General features: G+C 40.9%; 2 protein-coding genes across 2 annotated transcripts; one reads left to right on the plus strand and one right to left on the minus strand.

Moving 5' to 3' along the window:
* Positions 1-2,368: 2,368 nt before the first annotated feature.
* Positions 2,369-6,331, minus strand: rpl36 (ribosomal protein L36). The gene is made up of 4 exons (XM_006803592.2): positions 6,250-6,331; positions 4,143-4,237; positions 3,748-3,882; positions 2,369-2,486 (listed from the first exon to the last, which is right to left on the minus strand). Exons 2-4 carry the CDS (start codon positions 4,233-4,235, stop codon positions 2,397-2,399), a joined length of 318 nt encoding a protein of 105 aa, XP_006803655.1. The 5' UTR covers positions 4,236-4,237; positions 6,250-6,331; the 3' UTR covers positions 2,369-2,396.
* A 4,189-nt stretch (positions 6,332-10,520) lies between these two features.
* Positions 10,521-19,922, plus strand: lmnb2 (lamin B2). Its single transcript, XM_087830436.1, has 13 exons — positions 10,521-10,955; positions 13,277-13,413; positions 13,549-13,705; positions 14,035-14,160; positions 14,311-14,409; positions 15,013-15,084; positions 15,178-15,303; positions 15,437-15,657; positions 16,069-16,306; positions 16,388-16,495; positions 16,995-17,114; positions 17,212-17,292; positions 18,377-19,922. Exons 1-13 carry the CDS (start codon positions 10,737-10,739, stop codon positions 18,410-18,412), a joined length of 1,740 nt encoding a protein of 579 aa, XP_087686562.1. The 5' UTR covers positions 10,521-10,736; the 3' UTR covers positions 18,413-19,922.
* The last annotated feature ends 322 nt before the right edge of the window (positions 19,923-20,244 follow it).

The raw sequence follows: 20,244 nt of genomic DNA on the forward strand, positions 1-20,244 counted from the left end.
AATCACAGGGAGAATAGCGAGCAAGGGCGGGACTAAAACGGATAAAGACGCGTCACCAGTGGCAACGGCGCACACAAAGTATTACATCATTATTGCGCTGTCTGTGTGCTTACTTCTTTTATCATTTAAGCACTCGCTCGCCTAAAACGCAAAACTAGGCGTGTGTTCAAATTCAGGGGCTGCCCTTAAAGACCGGAAGTGAGCGGCTGTTAAACTGGACCGTGTCCCCTACGACGCTCGGCTCTTGTTGCTTAGCAACCGCGACAGTAGACGCTGCATCCGTGATGGACGACCGAAATGGAGAAAATCTTTAATTTATGTCATTTATTTTACTTTTATTGGAGCAAAATTGTGTTGTTTCGTGTGATGTATGTGAGAACACCACAGCCGTGCGCGGACTCCCTTTAGCCAACAGTAATGTTAACTTTAAACTAGTTAGCTATAGTGTAGCTCAAGACACTCATTTCACTCATTTAATTTTGACGGTGCAAAAAATAATAGGTCTTATATTATACATATTTTATTATATATCCTGTACTTACATCAAAACGTAGCTCAGAGATAGAATTTAACTCAGTTGTCCTAAATGTTACATTTCAGTTCAAATTCAGGGTATTTAGTTCTAATTTGTATTATTTTAAACCTGTATGATTGTCTCACAAATGATTATATACTGCGACCCCTACAACTGTCTGAAAGCTTTAGTTATATTGAAGGGCAATATCCCTTAGTGACATCTAGAAATATGTGATCCTTTTGTAGGTTTTAAATAAAATACAAGGTAAACGGGTGTAGTAAATATTCTTTTATTGGATGAGAAAATTGAGCAATATAATTTTCTTAAGTTGTTAAAGACGGAGCAAAATCTCCCAAGAGCAAGGCTCACCAGGCTGGAAACTGTGGTTTGCACGCAGAATCCAAACAGGGCTGTCCTTCCCCAGGACCAAACACTACTAAAAACAGACATGTTCATTGTTGGTGGCAAATCTGTGTGTGCATACAATTTCACACAGTACGACTGCACCAGGCTTATGTAGAAGTCTTGAGCACCCCTTATATCTTTAGAATTTGCATGGAAAATGGGAGATGGGTGCAGCAATTTACCATTTTTGAAGATGCTAAATCTTTTGATACTTATCTGGATTCATAATTTCATCGATTTTAACAAGATCTCCAACACCACTGGCTGAAATGCAACCCCAACCATGAGAGAGCCTCCACCGTTTTTAACAGATGCAGGCTGTAGGTGCTCACCGTTGTACATCTTTCTTGACCTCCTCTACACTTACTGACAACAATTTGAAACAAAATCTTTTAATTTGAATCCATCACTCCATTGGGCCAGTTGCCACTGATTTTCAGTCCAGTTCTTGTGTAATGTGGCATACTTCAGGCTTTTGTTTGTTTACCTTTCTTAACAATGACTTCCTGAAAGCAACCCTTCCACTGAGACCATTTCTGAACAATACATGGACCAGCTGAAGGTGGAGATGCATCTCTCAGCTTCGAACCTGACTGAACCTCCTCGAATAAACTATTTTTCTCTGCACATGATCAGTTAGCGGTTTACAACTACACTTTCAAGAATTTTTGAAATAAAAGGAAGGCTGGAGATTGGCCTATAATTAGCCAATACAGCTGAGTCAAGTGATGGCACTTTAAGTAATGGTTTGTCTACTAAGGCATAAGCATAGCCAATTAACAGAGCTGGAGATGATCAGCATTATTCAAGTCACCTGTGAGCTAATTTAGCACGACTGGTGTGTGTCGCGTTTTGTAGTACTGATCACTCAAATTCCGTAAGACTACAAGCCACACATCAAAACCATGCAAACTCAAAAGAACAGCCCAGTTGGGATGTGAACCACAAACCCCTCACTGAGGCAACAGTGGTAACCACTGAACTTCCACACCTCATGTTTCTCCATTTAATTTTGTGAACTCATTTAAAATTTGGAAGTGGCTTGAGAGTGACCGTGTGTGAGACAAAATAAAGTGCTGGCGAATACTCAGCTGATTAAGCATTTTTACACACATGCCAAAGCTTCATGCTCCTTTCAAACAGAAAAGAATGGGCACAAGTCACCATTCTAAAATTTATTTTATACTTAAAGTACACATTTCTATACAAAAATGTATATGCTTTATTTCTGCTGCAGCGGTAATTTTACAAGTTCTTTGGTGATATTCATTCCTTTAGCCACCGTAGGCTAATCTAGAGTCTGGTCTAAAGCCAAACAGCATGTTATGTCTATATTTTGAGATTTCTACAAACATCTTCAGGTGTGCTGACGACCAAGATGGTTGCAGCAACATAAACAGATCTGATGAATGGTGACAAAGCAAAAAAAGAAAGACGAGGCTGGAATGTAGTTTCACGTTTTATTAAATGACTTTTACTCCTTCTTGGCAGCAGCCTTTCTCATGGCAGCCAGTACGTTGCTCAGCTCTTCTCTCTTTCTCTTGGCCCGAATGTGAGTGCCGATCTGTGAGGGGAAAAAAGTATAGAAATATTAGAAGAGCTCTGACCTTTTCTGTTGTCCAGTTAGTGCATAAAAATCATATCCAACAAACGATCACAAAAAAGCTTGGGTCCTTATAAATGGCCAACACATTACAGATGGCTCATAATAAAACTACCTCACTGAAATTGTGAGAATGCACACATCTCAACTCCTAGTTAGCAGTTGGAAGGCTGTGTAACATAGAAAATTATGAGTATAACCTCCAAATCACAAAACATGGTACTGATAACCTCAGTAAATAAACATGTTATGAAAACTGAGCTCATTTTGAATGTGATTGCAGCCACAAATCATAAATAAGTTGGCGCAGGGTCACGTGCAGCACTGTGTAGCATCCCCTCTTCTTCTAACAACAACCCACAAGTCCACCAGAGCAGCTGCGGGACTTGTGGAAGAGGAATGTTAGAAGATTCTTCTTCTCTGTTAGAGGATTCCAGCTGCTCAGCAGTTCTGACCCTGCTTCGTCCTGTTTTTTGGTGCAAACTGCCACTTCCATAGGCACTGATTTTGATTAATATGACCTCAGCAGTTTTCCACTTTGCCTCAGTCTATCTCAAACTGGCTTTGGTCCAGAAAAGACAGCGGTGTCTATGGATCACGCTCCCATGTGGCTGCCTCTTTGCATGACAGAGCTCCAACCTGCATCTGTGGAGGGCACGCTGAGCTGTGTTCACACACTGATCCTGAGCCCATGCACTGATTTCCACCACACAATCATGCCCGTTTTGAGGGCCTGGTGATACGGACAACCAACAATGATGATATTATGAACTACAGATGATGAATTACTCAAAGTCTTCACATGTTTACATTCAGAAACATTCTGAAAAACAATTTGTAGACGCAGTTTTCTGCAGAATGGTGAACCTCTACCTCTCTAAGATGCTCTTTTAGACCCAGTCATGTGACTCACATGTTGCCAATTAACCTAAGTGGCTGCTAAATTCCTCCAGCTCTTTCTTTTTAGTGCCACTTTTTCAGCTTGACCCGGTTCGAATGTTCTGATACCTGCTGCTGCCATTGAGTCAAAATGAGCTCAGTTTTCTTAACATGGTACAATAATTCAGTTTAAACATGTAATATGTTTTATAAATATTCTACAGATAATACAACATTTGCATAATCTTTATTTACATTTTACAACTTGTCCTCACTTTTATGTTTTCTAACTGGACAAATAGTACTGTGGTTTAGGCTGGCGAGTGCTTTGACACAAACTCACCCTCTTCTTGATGAACTTGAGGGCTCTCTTGTCCTTGGACACTTTCAGCAGCTCCATGGCTCTCCTCTCATACGGAGCAAACCCACACACTTCACGGATCATATCCCGCACAAACTTGGTGTGTTTGGTCAGACGCTGGGCAATAAAGACATAGTACACGGTAAGTCAAAGCATTTAACACCATTGACTCTATTTGGACATAATGTGATATAGGAATGTTGATGCCTGACAGATTATGCTTATGTGGACTGATTTACACTATATGTGTCATCGAACGCTTCAGGTCAAACCAGTCACAGAGTAAGTACACAAACTACTGTCTGAAGTGCAAATATATTTATCTTAACACTTGTAATATAGTCAAGTCTGTAAAGTCACTCAGCAGAGATACTCACCCCGCGCCGGCGGCTGTGTTTGGGAGCAGTTACATTTTTGGTGACTGGGTGGCCTTTGTTAAGGCCAACAGCCATAGGATAACGAATAGCCATGTCTGCGGAGGATCACACACAAACATTAAGACAAGTGCAAATGATGAGGCTTTAACTAGCTGCAATCTCACATGATCAACATATCAGAACAAATACTTTGGTATGCAATAGCAGCAAGACCAACACCGACAACAGGCTCTTGTCTAAGCTCTATTGTAAGCAGTGATGGGAATAACGGCGTTACTTTTTTCAGTAACGAGTAATCTAACTAATTACTATTGCTATCGTTACAACGCCGTTACAGTTACTAACAAGAAAATGCGGTCCGTTACTATTTTTCAACAAACAGATGGTTGATGCTGTGTTCAGCTTACCGCATCTTATATCAGTTGCACAGAAGTAGCTGACTAGTAAGTAATCTGGATGCTACAGCTTTAAGCAGCTGCACGCGCTCCTGCGGACAGTAATCACGATCACTGTCTAGCACAACACCTGGAGCTAAGAGGGCAAAACAATCGCATGAGTGCTGCTGTTTGACTGAGGAAGAATTAACTAGTCATGGTAAGCCAATCACATGACCACTTCAAGACAAAGCTATTTATTTATACAAAGTTATTTTAAAAAATCAAGGTAAAAGGATGCAAATAACTTTGTTGTTTGCAAAACTTGTGCAGAATTTAAAATTGACAATTTCTATTTGCATTTAAAGTTTTTTGTCTGATTTTAGATCAATTGTGTTAATACAGTATGTCAAAATGAAAACATAACTGTAAATTCAGACACGTGAGGTTGTGCTGAAAAGGATGATACCAAACAAGGCAAAGTAAATAGTTTTTAAAGGTAAAATGTGGAGGGAAAATCAAAAGTAGTTAAAATGGCCAATTATACCCTGGACCCCAGAGCGTTAAACGTTTTATTAAAGTAACGCAATAGTTACTTTTCAAGTAATTAATTACTTTTAGAATATTGTAACTCAGTTACTTTTTTGAAGAACTAGTAACTATAATTAATTACTTTTTCGAAGTAACTTGCCCAACACTGATTGTAAGGCACATTAGCTTTGCACCCATGGGCAATGTTTTACCGAAGCCTTTTTTCCTCCTTGAGTGGTCTACATCACTGGGTTCAGTAGTGCTATGATCATCTGACAGCAGGAAAGCTCAAATCAAACAGGGTGTAGATGTGACATGGCAAGGTCTGTGACACAGGAATAGGATGGGGACCTCCATCGCTTTACTTTACTGCAAAGGTAGCTGTAGCTCAGGAAGTCGAGCAAGATGTAAGGTCAGTGAAATCAATTCAACCTCATAAAAAAACAAAGCACTGCGTGATATACACACACAACAGACCAATTACTCTCGTTCAATGGATGCAACTTGCAGATTAGACAATAACTGTGTGCAAAAAGAATGTTAGCAGGAGCTTCTGGTCCTTTTGAGCGAGCTATTTGAAACAACACCATAATTTGGTCTCAAAAACATTTCTTACAGTGCTAACAGGACTCCAAAACTCCGTTTAACAACCACAATCTAAACAGATCAATGTCGGTGGAAGCTTAACCATCATCATTTACACTCAGTGAACGCTGATTACTAAAAGGTGCTCTGCTGCAGCCACCTTCAGTAAAAAAACTCTTGACTTGGACTCGCCATGTAAGACACGCGAGTTAGCCTCGAGCAATCTGCTATTTCATTTCCAATTTTGAGGATACAAGCGACCTACTGGCGCTGATCCGTCACACCGGGCCGGTAAAGCTTTAGTGTCCACCAGACTGTGTGACAGCTCCCTATGTGCCCGCAGGTCTGCTCGCTGCTTTAGTTTCTCACTACAACAATATTCAGTCTGCGCTCGGAAGCACCGATTTCTACGCACTCAGGAACATAATGAAAACGGACACGGCTGACTAGACGCCACATTTTCTTCAACTTCATATAAATACGGTGCTACAATACTGAGCTGAGATGTAAAGTAACGTTAGTAGTTACTAGCAGTTTCAACAAATCTTCTAAAACTCGACGGATGGCAAAGATTAGAAACGGCTTTTGGCTAAAACTTCTCGACATTAAAATCGTACCTGCTATCTTTGATGGCGGTCAGGCCGGAAGGACTGTTGCGTGAGCTAAACGGGGCAATGAGAGCGCTGACCCGGAAAACGCTTCTGTTACGCTGGCGTGACAGCGCCCCCTGCTGCCCGGGAAGAGGAAGTGTTTTTCATTTTAATGGGGTTTTCTCATTTCACTAATCTGTCTCTGGAATCAGTCTATGTACACTATGTTAAAGGGCGTTTTACTCCTAAAATGCATTTGGAGGTTTGAGGATGGAGGAGGCTGTGATGATGCACAGCTTTATCCTTTGCAAAAGTGTTTCTAATCTTCACCGAGTTTGGTGCATCAGTATATAAAATCCATAGCTCTTAATATTCTAATACAAATACCATTGTTGTTTAGTGAGACTTTTGATTCTTCTTGCCCTAAATGTCTACATGTTTTTTTCTATATACATTGAAGGAAATAATTATTCCCCCAGAAACCACTGTTGGTGAGTACAGTGAGATGCTTCTTGTAGTTGGTGGAAATGTGAACCAATAGATCCTTTGGGTTTTTTGGCTGCTGACACACAACTTCACACAGACAGACACACAGCTCCTCCTTACTAACAGCTGGATTAGCTAATGCTAATAACACTTAACAAAACTTAAGGAGAAAGTTCAGAGGTCAACAAAGCTCCTGTTTTTTAATAAAGTATTAAACAGTCTTCATGAATGTTAACCTGGCCGACACATATGGTAACATTAGCTGTTTACTATTAGCATAGTCCAAAAGCAAACCAATCCCCCAAGACAACAAAAGGGACATAGTCCAACACAAAAAGCCCAGAGGGCCAACCGCAGGTCCAACTTCGGCAATGGAACAGTTCAGGTGGGCAGCAACAATGGCGAAAGACTTTTGGTGGCCGGCGACGGCGTGGCATGGCAGGTGACCAGCAACGTGCTGGCAGTGCAGACTGTGACCGAACAGGATGTGGCTTGGCAGATCGTGGATGTGTAACTTGGCAGGACATTGATGTGCAGGCCGTCTCGCTCAGGCATGGCAGGTCGTGCATGGCAGGTCCAGGCAGTGCACTGTCCTCCAGCTTGGGTGCGGCAGATCCAGGTGGCGCGTTGACGTCCGTCCGGGGTGTGGAAGTTTACCAGAAACCCACACACACAGACCAGTACCTCCTCTTTGACTCCCACCGCCCTCTGGGACACAAACTTGGAGTAATCAGGACCCTAAATCACTGGGCAGAAAATGTTCCCTCTAAACCAGAAGGGAAAAAGAGGGAACACACACATGTAAAGAAAGCTCTTAAAACATGTGGTTATCCTAATTGTTTTTTGATCATCAAATCAGCAAAGATGCACAGAAAAGAAGGTCAGACAGACAGGTCAACAGGACAACACTCGGCTGTCCATCTGCATCTTAAGGACAAAGGTCACTCTTTCAAGGATGCCGATGTTCACATTTTGGACAGATTAGACAGATTGTTTGAAAGAGGAGTGAAAGAAGCCATCTATGCCCATTGTGAACGACCATCTTTGAACAGAGCTGGTGGCTTATGACACCAGCTGTCTGCCATCTATAATCCAGTTTTGAGATTCCTTCCCAGATGCCTTCTAACTTAGATGCAAAACCCAAGTTCACTGTTGCCGGTGGCCTAGCACAACAAACAGTACCTGTTTTAATGAGCTGACCAGGCCCAAAACACACAGTATCTGTGGCCACTGACCCCGAAATACACAGTAGCTGTGTAAGGCAGTGAGTTTATTTACAGTGATAAAAAGTGAACAACAATAGGTGACAATCCTCGCACTGTGGATCCGTGCTGATTCTCCATGAATCCCACACAGTGCTCGTGTCCGTGGTGTAAATTGTGACAACTGCAATTCCCACATTTGTACAGTGGCTGGGCTCCCATGACAAACTCCATTTCCAACACCTAGAGGAAAACACACATACGTTGTTGATCTGGCAAGCTATGCACACACAAAGTTTTCACAAGCTAATGAATGAACTCAACATCCCAGCGCAGACTGAAGCTCAGTCACACAGTTGTAGAGAGGCTGCTGACGAAGGCAATACACTGTAAAAAAAAAAAAAAAAAAGATTTTATTGTTAATATTAGTGTGAATGCTGATTAATTATTTTCAGTGTAGAGATCATAATCTTTATTATTATGTATTCCATATGTTTTGTGTATGCTATCGCCTTTAAAACCTTCAACTTAGAGCCCTCTACTTTTCGACATGGGTGTTTGTCTTTTTCTCATTTCTAACATTTACCCTCAAACCATAGTCACCTTGGTCTATGGTTTGTGGGATAGGATTTACGCCTCTGCCATTAATCTCACCAAAGAGCAGCCTCCTCCATCCAACTCTTCCACTGAGAACAAAATGAAAACAGCTCCCAAATTTTGTTTATAATTCAGAAGTGCAGGCTCTCTTTGCGCTGCCAACACATCCACATAATAAACTCTACAGAGTTAAAAAATATTTTTAGGATTTTGTAGGAGGCTGCTTATATTTCCATAAATGGACAATAACAAACAAACATAATTAAATTACAAGTAGGAGATTTTTGTTAAAAGAGGTAAATTCATGTTAATGGATTTGTGTTAATTTCATGTTCAGTATTTTACATAAAAGCACAAGTTTATATTTAATGTGTCAATTAGTTATAATTTTGGGACTTACAAGCGTTACTGTAATCCGATTACTTTTTTTAAGTAACAAGTAAAGTAAGGGATTACTATTGCAAAAAAGTAATTATATTACTGTTACTTTCTCGTAAGTATGCTGTATTACTAAACTGTGATTTTGTTTGTGAGAATGTCTCATGACAATGACGTATGAGTGTGCGACATCTGTGGCAGCAACAGATGTGTGTTGCTGGAGAGAGTACGACCATGCAGCGTTTAAAGCTTGGAAGTACTGACATTACTTTGAGTTTGATTCTGAAAAAAAGTGACAAAAACCTTAGTGTCTGCTGTACACTCTGTGTGGGAAGAAAACCTCTTTCTACAGTGAAAAATTTAACTTCAAATCTGAGCAAACCCCCAGATCCCCCCATTGACATGAAAGCTGCGGCACCAGGAAAACCTCCACCGGCGCCACTCCTGCTAAACAGGTGAAAATAGATTTAAGAACAACAGGAGTGCTGCTGAATCTTTGATTTATTTTTTTTTGCAGTGTTTTACTTTCATATATTTGAAAGAATGAGTGTAAACACAAAAAAAACCCCATTTTATTTTATATGCTGGAATATACAGGAAATAGGGTTAAATGTTAACAAATTTCTTCAAGTCAAACACTGTTGCATATAATTTAACTGCAATGCACATAAAGTCAAAAGATTAAAATGAATAAAACAAGTTTTTAAAAGAGACTTCAATTTTGTATGATGGATTATGCTTAAACAATAGAATTATGTTGGGTTTCATGTTTTTAAAAAGTAACTAAGTAATAAGTAGCTAATTACTTTTGGAAATAAGTATTCAATAAAGTAACAGGATTACTTTTTTTGGAGGAGTAATCAGTAATTAGCAAATAATTGCTATTTTCAAGTAACTTGAGCAACACTGCTTACAAGTGGGATAATTATGTAATAGAATGTTTTATAGTTGTAGTGGTTGTCTTTGAATGCTGACATACTGTATAAAAAGATAAGATAAGATAAGATAAGATAGATCTTTATTGTCACTGTTACCAGAACAATGAAGCACAGTAGAACAATGAAACACACACACACTATGTTTGGCACTCACAGGAATATAAATATACTGTCATTTACCAGAATGAACTGCTTCTATTTCTAAGCATAGAGGAAAGGTGAAGTTTGGTGTGAAGTCTTTATATGCACCTGTGTAACCCTATCCTATTGCTATCATACGGAAGAGGATTAGGGCCACTGGAAAAAAAATCTGAGAAAAAAGTCAGAATTCTGACTTTAATCTCAGAATTCTGACTTTTTTCTCAGAATTCTGAGAAATTAAAGTCAGAATTCTGACTTTTTTCTCAGAATTCAGGTAAAGAAGAAAAAAAAAAAGACGTGCCCACTTTTTTTCCCCCCAGTGGCCCTAATCCTCTTCAGTACTATCAAGTGTGAACAGTTCTTTCTGGTAATTTTTCGTGGGTTTTGGTGGGGAAGCCGTCCTTCCTAATGTTAAAGTCACGGGACATTTTTGAAAAAAACCTCTAAAGGTGCTTTTGTTTAGACAGGAGGTTATGCGTTACGTTACGCCCTTCCCGTACCTCTGCTTTCCCATCAGCCATTGCGGACAGGAAGTGTCCTCTGCTTTTGGCGCGGTCCTGACCGCGGCCATCTTGGAATCACATCACTGTGTAAAGCAAGCGTTCGAGACACTGCGTGGTCCTCCGGCTCATTGATTGCGATATCCTGGCGCTAACTATCAAGAGGAGCTGTTTTGCATCCCGATCTAACAAAGCCAGTAGATACAATCATTTATTTTCTTTTGCTCGCTGAGTGCTCAGGAAAAGTCGGGCAGAATTTTGAAGGAACCGCTATGGCGACTGCAAGCGCTACCCCAAGCCGTGAAGCTGGCCGGTCAGCGGCCTCCACTCCTCTCTCCCCGACTCGGATTTCTCGTTTACAGGAGAAACAGGAGTTGCAGCATCTGAACGACAGGCTGGCTGTGTACATCGATCGCGTGCGGGCGCTGGAATTGGAGAATGACCGGCTAATGGTCAAAGTGTCGGAAAAAGAAGAGGTGACTACGAGAGAGGTTAGTAAATGAAAATATTTCAGCAAATGTAATATCAGCACGTGATCCCTGTCGTAAAAATGTGTAACTGAAAAAAAGGCTCGTGCGCGCACATATGTAGTCTTGAACGATAGGGAAAATCGGTCATTATAAGTCACGTTAATTATGCGGCGTAAAATGTGTAACTAACAGTGCGCTCACATACGGTAAACTCGGCTTCACTGGTGCCGTTGGCTTTGCATTGTTTGCCGTAATGATCCATACTGCATCTGTATTCAAATGTGACCGGACCGGAAGCACTGAGCGGGTGGGTCTGCGCGCCAATCTCTGCCCAGTGATTTTTTTTTTTTTTTTTTAATTTAATGTATTTTTTGTATTTGTGAATTTGTCCGTTCATTTGACTTTGCCCCCCCCCCCCCCCCAAAAAAAATAAATAAACAAAAATAAACAAAAAAAACTACAGAATCCATTTTTTGGGGAATTTCTTTACCAGAATGATTGATTCCCTTACCTGGATGATTGTATCAAGACAATTTTGCGCTTCATTTCACTTTAAATGTGACTAAATCCTTTAGTCTGTTTTTGGACTAAATCAGATAAGCATCGATAGAACCTATCATTAGACAAAGGTGTTTGTTGTAATCTTGAATAGTTGTTGCCATAAAGGTAAAATTTGAACTTGTGCGTGGTTTCTATTTTTTATATGTGACCTTTGCATGATGTATGATTTCTGCTTCATCAAAAAAAACAAACAAACACAAAAACCCAACATATTTGAGTAATGGTAGATCTTGTAATCGTGCCAGATCCTTTATTTCTTCGTGCTGTGAGTCATTGTATGCTCGCAGGTAGCAACCCTGTAATTGAACTGCTTCTTAAAGGAACTACTATTTCGACACTCGACCTACAACAGATAAATTTTGGTCTTGTAGTGTTTCTACTGGAGTTATAGCAGGTGGTGTTGCAAAGACACGTTGTTGCCCATAGCAACATCAATTTCCTGTTTTTCTTGTAAAGTAGCAACCTCAATCAACACAGCGATGAACGCACGCAATAACTACATTTGCGAAAAATTGGCCTTGTCCACCCTTTTTACACTTTCATATACTATGTTCCGAAGTTCCTTCTTTTATAAAGAGTAAAGGAGAGCCCCTAAACGTGTTCTTTTATGTTAGCAATCACTCAGTGCTACCTTATGGTTTTATTGGTTGGCATGTCTAGTGCTAACTGAATTAACAAGCCTGCCTTTGTGACTGTTTTCTGCTGTTTTGTTGTTGTTGTTTGTTTTTAAAAAACATGAGTCATTTTTGTACTACTGCAGGTAGCAGGGAGTAGTTACCAATGTGGCTAACACGGACAGGGTTGCTACTTAATAATGTAATATAAATTCTAAAAATGTTATTTTAAATTCCAGTGACACTAAGGTAATTTAAAAAAAAAAAAGTAAATTAGATCATAAGCAGGCAAGTTTTTTTTTAAAAAAAATTCTGGCTCCGTGACGTGCTTGCTGACATTTTTGGAAAGTCTTAAATCCCGAACCTCTCTCCATTGTGTAAATGGTTGTACCGGTCTTCCTTGCTTTGTTCTGTCTTCTTTCTCTTCACCTTTTTTGCCACTGGTGAAGCAACATGCGATGGTTGGTTTCTATAGGTTTTATAGATGCCCATGAAGTACTTAAGGGGTATTTTTTTTTGCTCAAATGCTAATGCACTTCCTCTTTGCTGTTAGTTGAGTCTTATTTAGACTCGGAAAGTCCAATGTGGTGGCAGCAGTGAAAGAAAAGCTTCAAGGCTATTTTCAGACAGTAATTACTTTTGTTACATCCTAACATTATATATAGTAACTGAAAACGTCACACAGTGTGTGTAGTTGTGGTAGTTGGATCTATTCATTCAGAATAATTGATACTGAATGAAATTAGGTCAGCTGGAAACGGCTGCTCTGACTGTTGAATTTAACGCTGCTCCCAATGCTTGATTGAAAGAATTTTATTTATTTTTATTTATTTTTTTAATTTTTTCAATTCATTATTTATTCAGATAAAATTCAAACGGGAACAAATTTAAATTTAAGACATAATAATGAAGCCACAGTGTATATCTAGTTTAGTGTATGTAATAATCCTCTGTCTGATTAAAAGAAAAGAAAGGAGAAAAAAAAAGAAATAGGTTGGGGTTTTTTTGTTTTGTTTTGTTTTTTACATTTTTAAGGTGAACTTTAGAAACATGTCCTTCTGTTGTAACATGCAACCACTCAGAAGACTTTCCATCCTGCAACAGGCAGTAGTGTTTTCTTCACCAAGCCAAGCCACCGGGTAATGTGTTTTGCATCCCTCTCTTTAGGTAACAGGCCTAAAGGCTCTGTATGAGGCAGAGTTGGCTGATGCTCGGCGAGTTTTGGATGAAACTGCTAAAGAGAGAGCCAGGCTCCAGATAGATCTGGGCAAGGCTCAGGCTGACCTGGAAGAAGCTACACGCAGGTAACGCCTTATCGAATGCTTTTTTATTTGAAATCGTGTTAACGTGGCTAAAGATTTGGTTTGTTTGCTTGTAAGGGCCATTAAGTGACCACTCAGATAATAATTGTGTTCTGCCTCCTTGTCTATTTGTTCCAGTATAAAGAAAAAGGATGGTGATCTTGCTGCAGCAATGTCCAGGGCCAGTGGTTTGGAAGCCCAGCTGAACAAGAATGAAGCAGCTCTTTCAACAGCTCTAAGCCAAAATGCTGCTCTGAGCTCTGAGCTAGCTGATGTCAAGAACCTGCTGGCCAAGGTGGGAAAGATGCGAGATGTTTAGTAAACAAAATGAAGCCAGAAAAAAAATATCTAGAAATGGTTGAATCATTAGAAATGATAATATATGATCACCACAATACTTTAATCGTGATTGATATTACAATTTTTATGATCTGCTTGGGATATATTCTGGTTTATTGTGTTTAACTTTTCAGTTGGGTATTATGTCCCCAAAAGTAAATGTTTCATTTACTTTTTGTATGCCAGACTAACATGACAAATGTTCTCTGCTTGGTCATGAAGAGCCAGCCAATCAGCCTGATGTTGTCCATGTGCTAATAAATGTCCCGGTCTTATGATGTGTAGGCAGAGGACAGCCATGCTGTTGGTAAACGCCAGCTGGAGGCAGAAACACTGATGCGTGTGGACTTGGAGAACCGCTGTCAGTCACTGAGTGAAGAGCTGGAGTTCAGGAAGACTATGTTTGATGAGGTAAGGGTTGTGTCATAAATACTGTGCATGTGCACAAGACTGCCATAAAGTCTAATTTGCATAATCAGATTTCTTTCCCTCTCTATTTTAACGTAGCAAAGTTTTTGGGTGACGTTTCTCTGTTACACTTAACTCACTTCTTGTGCTCAGGAGGTGCGCGAGTCTCGCCGTCGACATGAGCAGAGAATAGTGGAGGTGGACTCTGGAGTCAGACAGGACTATGAGTTCAAACTGGCACAAGCTTTACAGGTATGATTTCATTTCTGATGTTCCTGTGTCTGTGGCTGTTACAACCCAGTATATTTACAGTCATTGAAAAACAAATGTTATCATACAAATAATAAAGGCATTTTTAGTATCAGTCAGTTTTTAGTTCTTTTTTGCCTGTGGCACCAAAAGAAAACCAGTACTGTGTTTCTCAGACTTCGGTTATCAAAGGTTTCTGTAGGTACCCGTACACCTGGGCAGGTTGCCATCAGCAGCTGACCCTAATATCTTTTGGTAGCACTGTGAAAGCACGAATCTGCTGAGGTCACTATGAGTTCACGTTGTTATTCCTTGATAAATCTTGTGTTGGAAACACCAATTCTAGTTGTTTTTTGAAAATTGTGCGCACATGCACAGGAGCATGCTGGTTGGCTCTGACTGTAAAATGCTGCACAATTTCACATTGCGTGCTAGGACTTGTTAATTTTCTCTGTAACCATTTTGGCAAGTATATTATGTATATATTATTATGTCTGTACTGTGTTTGTGTTGATGCTAAATTTCACCTTCACATCTGTGTCAGCACTGCTCAGCAGGCTTTCTGTTGAGAACGAATGTTAATCGGAGTTGTGTGATCCCATCCAGGACCTGCGGAGGCAACATGATGAGCAAGTCTCTATTTATAAGGAAGAACTGGAGCAAACGTTTCAGGCCAAGGTGAGAGACACATGTTTGTCTTTTCCCCCTTTCTTTCTTTTTGTTTTATGCTCCTCGTGTTCAAATATGCTATCTGTCTCGTTCTGTCTGCAGTTGGATAATGCCAAAGTGTCATCTGAGATTAATGACAAGGCAATGAGCTCAGCCAGGGAGGAGCTGCAGGAGTCTCGTACCAGAATAGAGAGCCTTGGGTACCAGCTCAGCGCCCTGCAGAAACAGGTGTGGCTTTATGGACACCAGTACACCCAAATGGAGACCTCCCCCACACTTTAAATCACTTAAACAGCTCAGGATTTCTGGTGGTTTGCTATTTGGTTTTAATTGGGTGGTGTCTGCATGTTTGCTTTTGTAGGTGGTTGCCTCAGAAGATCGTATCAGAGAGTTGGAAGAAATTCTGTCGTCTGAGCGAGACAAGCACCGCCGTGCCATCGAAGCAAAAGAACAAGAAATGGCTGAACTGAGAGACCGGATGAACTCTCAGCTCAGTGAATACCAGGAGCTGCTGGATGTGAAGCTGGCTCTGGATATGGAGATCAATGCATACAGGAAACTGCTGGAGGGAGAGGAACACAGGTGCACATGTTTGTGGTGTGATTTATAAACTGAATCAAAGTGATAAATGCGTGAAATCCAGTTTCAGACTGGCCTATGTTCTCACATCATTGAACTGTTTCAGCCCTTGTGGAGGTGAATGAGACTGATTGGGCTAAAAATAAATAAATAAATAGAAGTCATAATCTCATCTGTACCTTGAGGTACCTGAAGCCAAGGTATCTGTATGTGTGGTATTTGCTGATACCGAGTGTTTTTCCACAGTAGAAGTATTTTATCAAGTACTTTATCACGAGGATGCCATCAGAGCGGGTACTTACTGTAGGCACCGTGGGTAGGATGTGTGGAAAGTGATACTTGGATCAGATTGGACTGTTGGGATCGTTGCAACAGCATTGATTCCAGCAGCATCATTTTCTCCTCCTGTTTTAGACTGAAGCTGTCCCCCAGCCCGTCTTCCCGAGTCACAGTGTCCAGATTAACAGGATCTTCATCCTCCCGCTCCTCTAAGAGGAAGAGAGCGGAAGCAGAGGTTAGGGAGATGCCCGAGATTGGAAGAGGAGAGGAGCAGTTGCTGGTGTCAGAAGAGGCTACAGCTACTGGAGCCGTCACCATATCACCGACTGACATGGATGGAAACGCAGTCACACTCATCAACGATACTGAGCAGGTGTGTTAGGTGGAATTTTATATTGTGTCTCATTTTCTGAACAAAGTGCACTTCTGTATTAAGGCTCCTCGTGTCTTGCAGGACCAGCCTCTGGGCAACTGGAGATTGAAGAGACAGGTTGACAATGGGGAAGAAATCATCTACAAGTTCTCACCAAAATATGTCCTGAAAGCTGGGCAGTCTGTCACTGTGAGTAGATTGCGTATGGTTGCATGACCCTAAACGATCAGTCACGTACAGACACAAATGTAGTGGAGGTGAGACAGGAACACTGATAAAGAACTCACCAGCAAAGATCATTTGGCCTGTAGCAGCCATCCTCCCTCTCCCACTGTGCTGAATGTGCTACCACCCACTGGTGGTCTCATGCTACTAGTATTTGACAAGGACACCAAGAGAGAAATCAGTGGGATAAGGAGGGAGTGAAGGTCTGTGGCCTCCAACTGCTAGACCCTCTGGGGCATTGACTTGTCTCTCCACTGCACCTGTTGTCATTGATTTGCACCTGTGCAGGTGAAATGGATTCCCAGCGGCTCAGATTTCCTACCTGGACAGACTGATATTTCTCAAGTTTAACAGACTGTACCGTGATGTTCATGCTGTGTAATATTGTAAAAATGTAATACGTGAAGCTGTATGTTATACTTTATGTTGTAAACAGCTTTTTTTGTTGTTTACCTGCACCTAGGTGTGGTCTGCCGATGCTGGTATGGCTCACAGTCCTCCAACTGACTTGCTGTGGAAAAGCCAGGCTTCCTGGGGCACAGGAAATGACATAGTTACCTCTTTGGTCAATGCTGATGGCGAGGTAAAGACGTCCGTGCATAGCTAACTAAACCAGTTTCCTTTGTTTGAAATTCGTACATGGTTTCTATTTTTTGAGTCATGCGGTGTTTGTCTCACAGGAGGTGGCCAGGAGGACTGTAACCAACACTCAGGTGGATGTAGATGATGTTGATGGCGAGGAGGAGACAGTGGCACAAACGGTACACTTGGCCAACAATTTTTCTTTTCTTTACCTTTTTGGTAAAACTTTTTGTTTGGCTCAGTGTAAAGGAGCAGGGCTGTCACTGCAGTTAGATTAGATGTTGAGAAAACTATGAGCTCATTTTGACTTGATGACAGCAGCAGGTAGCAGAGCAGTTGGACAAGGTCAATAAAAGGTTGATGAAGTAAGTGGTACTAAAAAGAAAGAGCTGGAGGAACATTTAGCAGCCACTTAGGTTAATTGGCAACATGTGAGTCACATGACTGTGTCTAAAAGAGCATCTTAGAGAGACAGAGGTTCACCATTCTGCAGAAAACTGCGTCTACAAATTGTTTTTCAGAATGTTTCTGAATGTAAACATGTGAAGACTTTGAGTAATTCATCATCTGTAGTTCATAATATCATCATTGTTATCTATCTGCATCACCAGTCCCTTAAAACGGGCATGATTGTGTGGTGGAAATCAGTGCATGGGCTCAGGATCAGTGTGTGAACACAGCTCAGCGTGCCCTCCACAGATGCAGGTTAGAGCTCTGTCATGCAAAGAAGCAGCCACATCGGAGTGTTATCCAGAGACACTGCTGTCTTCTCTGGACCAAAGCCAGTTTAAAATAGACTGAGGTAAAGTGGGGAAACTGCTGAGGTCATACTAACCAAAATCAGTGCCTATGGAAGTGGCAGTTTGCACCAAAAAAACCAGGACAAAGCAGGGTCAGAACTGCTGAGCAGCTGGAATCCTCTAACAGAGAAGAATGGGACACATTCCTCTTCCACAAGTCCAACAGCTGCTCTCCTCAAGTCCCACACACTTGTGGGTTGCTGTTAGAAGAGGGGATGCTACACAGTGCTGCACGTGACCCTGCGCCAACGTATTTATGACTTGTGGCTGCGATCACATTCAAAATGAGCTCATAGTTTTCATAACATGTTTATTAACTGAGGTTAAACAGTGTAGAACACACGGTCTGTCTCAGTCAGCACCTGTTGTAGGCTGTTGGATGGAGTCAGTCTTTGGAACTTGTACATCTGTACTGCTACACATGGAAGTCTCCCAATAACAAACCTTTTTGTTTCTCCTACAGGGCAAAGTGTCGTCCAGAGAGTGTGCCATCATGTGAAGCCTTCCTCATAAGTAGATGGCTTTTACCCTTTATATACTACTTTTTTCTTCTAGAGCCATTCAGATATGATCCTGTCCATTGCCTCATTATGTGATGTTTTTACTATTCAAGATCATTTTTTGTATAATGGACTTGGTTTTTATAGCTTTCCATATTTCTGCACCTACTTTAATGAGTCAATAAAAATTAGTCAGACGCCAGCAACGATGGATTAGACATGATGGATCCCAACTCCTAAGCACAACAGAACATGGTATATAGACACTATATATGGTATATAGAATATATATACTATATATAGTATATATGCTATGTACACCTGCTGTATACTGGATATGTACTGGGTAAAATGCATCTGTTATCAAACCCCTTTCTTGTGACATCAGGGCCTTTCTGAATGTGTTTCTAACTTTAACATTTATTGCGTGGATACTCATGTTTGTCTGCTGCATGTTTTTTTTAGTATTTTTTGAAGTCTTCCTTTCACTTGCATCCAAATGCAAATGAAACGATACATTCTTGTTCAGTTACCTTGGATTTCCCTATTCAAAAGGTGGTTTGCAAATTGACCGGATCCAGTTCTTCTACTTTGGGCTCAATCTAACCACCTCTGACCTTTGAGGTACACTCGGTTGATACTTGACCTTCTGGTCACAACCCAGAACTCTTTGTGACTATGCTCCGTACTTTTCTCTTCCTTATTTCTTCAAAGGTGAAGATAAAACGTTCTAAGATTTCTGAAAACTAAAAGCAGCCTCCTTTTTTTGTTAAATGTGGCTCCCAGTTGAGCTGCAGGCCGAAATCCATAAAGCCAGGAAAAAACACAAGACAACTGCCAAACCTAAAATCACGCAGCTTTCCCGTCTGTGTTCTTACGACCCTCAACAAGACTAGCATGGTCAGAATTATGTGATGCACGTGAACCCTGCTTTCCTGGGGAAATGTGCTTTGTTGAACTCAGTCCTATCCACACCTAGAAGAGCTGCGAGTGCTCCAAAGCAGCTGTGTAAACCCTGACAGCAGACCCAGAGGAAGTCCAGGGCCCTCACACCGCTCCATTACAGTGTTTGAATGTTCTTATTTAGCTCTTATTTTTTGAATTACACTGCAACTTGTTGCCTAGACTGGCTTTATTTGTTGCTAATAGTTTTTTGTAGAGATTTTCTTAGTGAGGCCAGCACTTTTTTTTTGACCAAAAAACACTAGTGGTTCATTTTGACTGGCAACACTTCTATTAGCAGGTGCGTGTCTATGCTGCCCGTGTGTAGTCTGCAGAGGAAGAAATCTGCACTTGTAACAAAAACTGACCGATGCCTCCAGAGAACCAATGGAACTAAACTTCAGAACAATAATAGAACACTTATTACAAATGCTGACATTGTAGGGTGGGTGGAGTCTTCTTACAGTCTGCTGTTATGCCTCTTGTTGCCGTTTTCAGTTTTCATTCGACAAAGTTGGAGAACTAACTGGTGCTTCTCAGACTTGCTAAATGTTGCGTCTCTGAGCCGAAACAGGACGTATGTGTGCAGACAGACAGGATATTGGACTCATCTAACCAACATGCCAGGCTGTTAATAAGCACCTGGATCTGCAGAGTGGAGCTGAGGCTTTAGGGTTTAGGAACATTTACCATGCAGCGGCCAGTTTTTCTTTGCTTGGGTTTGTTCTTCTTTGGACAGTGCAGTGTCAATTGGATTAGGTTAGATGATGAAATTAAAGTTAAAACTTTCTCAATCTGAAACCTAAAACTGACAAACTTTTTGAAGTGTGTGGGATAAATGATGGAAGTAAGATTCCCGTTTCCTCAGACTTTTGCAGGTTTGACGTGA

Source organism: Neolamprologus brichardi, chromosome 17 (genome assembly GCF_056152115.1).
Source record: "Neolamprologus brichardi isolate AB-2024 chromosome 17, ASM5615211v1, whole genome shotgun sequence".
NCBI classification, from domain to species: Eukaryota; Metazoa; Chordata; class Actinopteri; order Cichliformes; family Cichlidae; genus Neolamprologus; species Neolamprologus brichardi.